This window comes from Trypanosoma equiperdum (assembly GCF_001457755.1).
Source record: "Trypanosoma equiperdum strain OVI genome assembly, contig: ctg_1688, whole genome shotgun sequence".
NCBI lineage: Eukaryota > Euglenozoa > Kinetoplastea > Trypanosomatida > Trypanosomatidae > Trypanosoma > Trypanosoma equiperdum.
Genome location: NW_027123713.1, coordinates 1 through 3,393, shown reverse-complemented (window position 1 = coordinate 3,393; position 3,393 = coordinate 1). Strand labels below are relative to the sequence as shown.

The 3,393-nt window shown below is 44.3% G+C and overlaps 1 protein-coding gene across 1 annotated transcript; it reads right to left on the bottom strand.

Moving 5' to 3' along the window:
• Positions 1 to 668: 668 nt before the first annotated feature.
• Positions 669 to 2,288, bottom strand: TEOVI_000855800 (uncharacterized protein; the record flags this gene model as incomplete). Its single annotated transcript, XM_067222731.1, has 1 exon — positions 669 to 2,288. One exon carries the CDS (start codon positions 2,286 to 2,288, stop codon positions 669 to 671), a length of 1,620 nt encoding a protein of 539 aa, XP_067078832.1.
• Between the last annotated feature and the right edge of the window lie 1,105 nt (positions 2,289 to 3,393).

Sequence of the window (3,393 nt, the reverse complement as noted above, 5' to 3'; positions counted from 1 at the left end):
AAAAAAAAAAGAAAGAAAAAAGAAACTAAAAGAAAAGGAAGGGTAAGGTAAGGTAAGGTAAGGCGTCGCTGATACCTAGCACTTGAACCATTTCAGTGCTTCCTTTTATTTTCTTTGTTTTCCTCCCCTCCCCCGCGAAGGCACAAGCACCTCCCGCACAACAGTTTAAAAAACAAAAAGGAAAAAAGTAACATTTCATGCACACGCACATCATCCCTCTCCCTTTCCTCCTCCCTCCCCCTTCACAGCAGCGTCTCTCTTTTTCTCTCTCTCTTTCACATCACAAAACACTCGCAACGACAGATTTAGCAACAACGTTTCAAAAAACGAAAGAAAAGAATCAAACAAAACAAAATAAGAAGGAAAAGGAAAAGGAAAAAAGACGGCAGTTTACACGAAAGTAAAAGTTTCCAGCCTCTACTCTCTCCTCTCATTTCACATTTACACTCGTAGCACGTACGAGGCATTTAAAGCAATGGAAACGTAGAAATTCAAGCAGTTGCTTCGGCAATTATGCTACCGCACAACCACACTCCTCTCCCGAAAATTGTCTGTGTACTGCAAACACTCCGCATATCCGAAAGTATTACAAAATCCAACACTTCATGGGACTTTTTCCCTACTACAACACATTTTCCCACAACAGGGGCATTGCAGTTTCAAGCGCTTCAATCCACTAAAATGGTAACACGCCGCGCCTTCCGCCCTGTGGTTCCGTTACCATTGCCTTCACCACCGTCTTTATTCTTTGATGCGCCACTCTGACGGAGAGCACTTGCCGTGGGCCTAAGACTTCCATCATAACCCTTGCCGATGCTCTCGGATGAACTCATTAATATTCCACCACTTCCAGGTGGACTCGCCCCCTTTTTTTCTCCCTTCAAACCCCCAGCGACTAATGGAGGCCCGAGACAATCCACCGAAGGCGCAGAGCCGTGATGGAACCGCGTCCCACCACCGTTTAGTCCCCGCTGACCAAACGCTACGGAACCCAGTGGGCTGGGGTTTGTGGGAGACCCCGACAACTCACCCCTGAAGCCGGCACTCCCACGTAACCCTCCGCTACCACCTCCACCCATGGAATTGCTTGGCAGCGGAGCGGGGGGACGCCAAGTATCACGCGGTTTTTTATCCACTTGCATACGCTCCGTCATGAGAGACATGCCATCACCAGCAAGAAATGAAGGCGGGCGCCCAATATCAGCTTCAACTGACTGCCGCATGGGCATCGTATTGAGTCCAACATCCCCCAGACCACCACCGCCAGGTGTCCAACCAGATCCTACCTGCGTTGTACCCGCCCTATTTGTCTTGCGCTTCTCTATTGAGTTGAGCAGAAATTCGGGTTCCTCGAGAAGGTTATTAACCCTACTGCTACCTTTACCAGCATATGACGAGCCGTTCTTTCCACCAGCCAACCCATATAAATCACTATCACTCCCCTCGTCATCATCATCGTGTGGCCACGGTAATTTCTTCTTGGTATTGGTACGCCTGGTAAAGAAACCATCATCACCATCCCCAACACCGTTGTCATCTGAGCCAAAAGGATCAAAATCTATCACTTCATCCTCATGCAATTTACCTTTTCCACCGCCACGACCACTATCCTTATCCCCATTCCCATCCTTCGATCTACCCTTATCTTTATTTTTGCTCTTCTTCTCGGCTCGCTTCTTCTCACGTTTGCGTTCCCGACGCTCCTCCAGTAACTTTTCATGTCGCTCCCGCGCCTCTTCAATGCGGCGCTCTACATCCAATGCAGCGGAGCGCAACCCCTCCATTTCTGCATCACTAGGATCTATTATATTACCAACATTCCCCTCTTTATTTGTTGCAATGCTTGGGCCCTCTCCTCCCTCCTTTTCCATCATACGCCGCTGTTCCACTTCACGCTTCTGCACACGGTAGGAACATAACTCCTCCATGAAGGTTGGCTGAGCCTTTTTCTTCTTTTTGCCTTTTCCATCATCGGCCTCCTCCCCGCCACTCAACCGCGAGGGAAACGCATTTGATGGTATTTCCAGCAGTTGTCGCATTAACTGCCGGGAAGAAATCGTTCGCTCATCACGTGGACACTCGGCATCAAACGCCCGAAGTGTTTTTGTGTAACCGCGCCGATGCATAAACTCACGTAGTAATGCCTGTGCGAGAAGTTCCACTTGTTCATGTACACCCAATGATCCCACAGTGTCAAGGCTGGCAGCAGCTTTAGAACCATCATCTCCATTTGATTTGGACTTGGTGATGCTTTTAGCGGTTTTTGAGTCCGCAGCATCATCAGACATGTGGTAGAGCCAATTTTGTTGTGATGTTGGTGCTACTCAATGAACCCTTCACACCTCCTTCTTGTGTTCTCCTCTTGCTGTGGTTGCTTTGTTTTTGTGTTTCTTTTTTTGTTTTTTTTTTGTTTTTTTCCACCTTCCTCCACGGGATGCACAAATATGTGAATTACTTGATACTAGAAGAGAGGCAAAAAGAACAATTTTTTTTCTTTAAAAAAAAAAAAAAAGAGACTCGCCGTTCCTCTTTTTTGCCTTGCCCAACACCTTTTCTGATTTGAAATTCCTCCCCTGTAATAAGAAAGTCCCTACAATACAGTTTATGTATAAGTCTGTGCGATTTTGGCACTTCCACGCACTGCTTTCGATTCCCTTCGTTTCCTTTGAGCAGCCCCTTTTCCTTTTTTTTTTCCACCTCTTTCTTTCTTTCTCTCTCTCTCTTGTCAATCCCCTTATGCTGAATTTTTTTTTTTCTTTTGCGTGTGTACTTGTGTGTATTTGTGCGTACGTAACTTTCTTGCTGTCTATTTTATTAATTTCTGACTAACTCTAATTCGCCTCTTAACTTCAAGTGTCAAACACACCTCTACACTCCCACTTCACTTCTGACTTGTTTTTCGTTGTTTGTTTGTTTGTTTTTTGCTCTCCGAATATTCCTTTTAGTTATTTATTTATATAATTTATTTATTTCTTTGTTTGATTGTTGTTGGTGTTTTCAGCTGGCTAATATCCCTTGTCTTTTTTTTTCCCCCTCACCTCCTCGTTGTATCGCCGCTATTCCGTTCCTTGAAGTCGGTAACCTCTCTCACTCGCACTAAATTCTTTTTCTTTTACTTTTCTTTTCTTTTTCTTTTCTCTCCTACTCTCCTCTTGCGTGGGTGTTTAGGGAGAGGAGAGAAATAATAATAATAATAATATTCAAAAAAGAAGGAAAATTTTTAAAAAAAAAAAGAAAGAAAAAAGAGGAGGGAGCCACAACTTCTTTTCTTATGTATGCGTGTATGGTTTCAAAGGCAAATCGTATAAATGCCTTATGAATAAAAAGCTGCCTTCTTCAGGTGGCTGCAACTCTGAAAGACAAAGAATAATAATAATAATAATAATAATAATA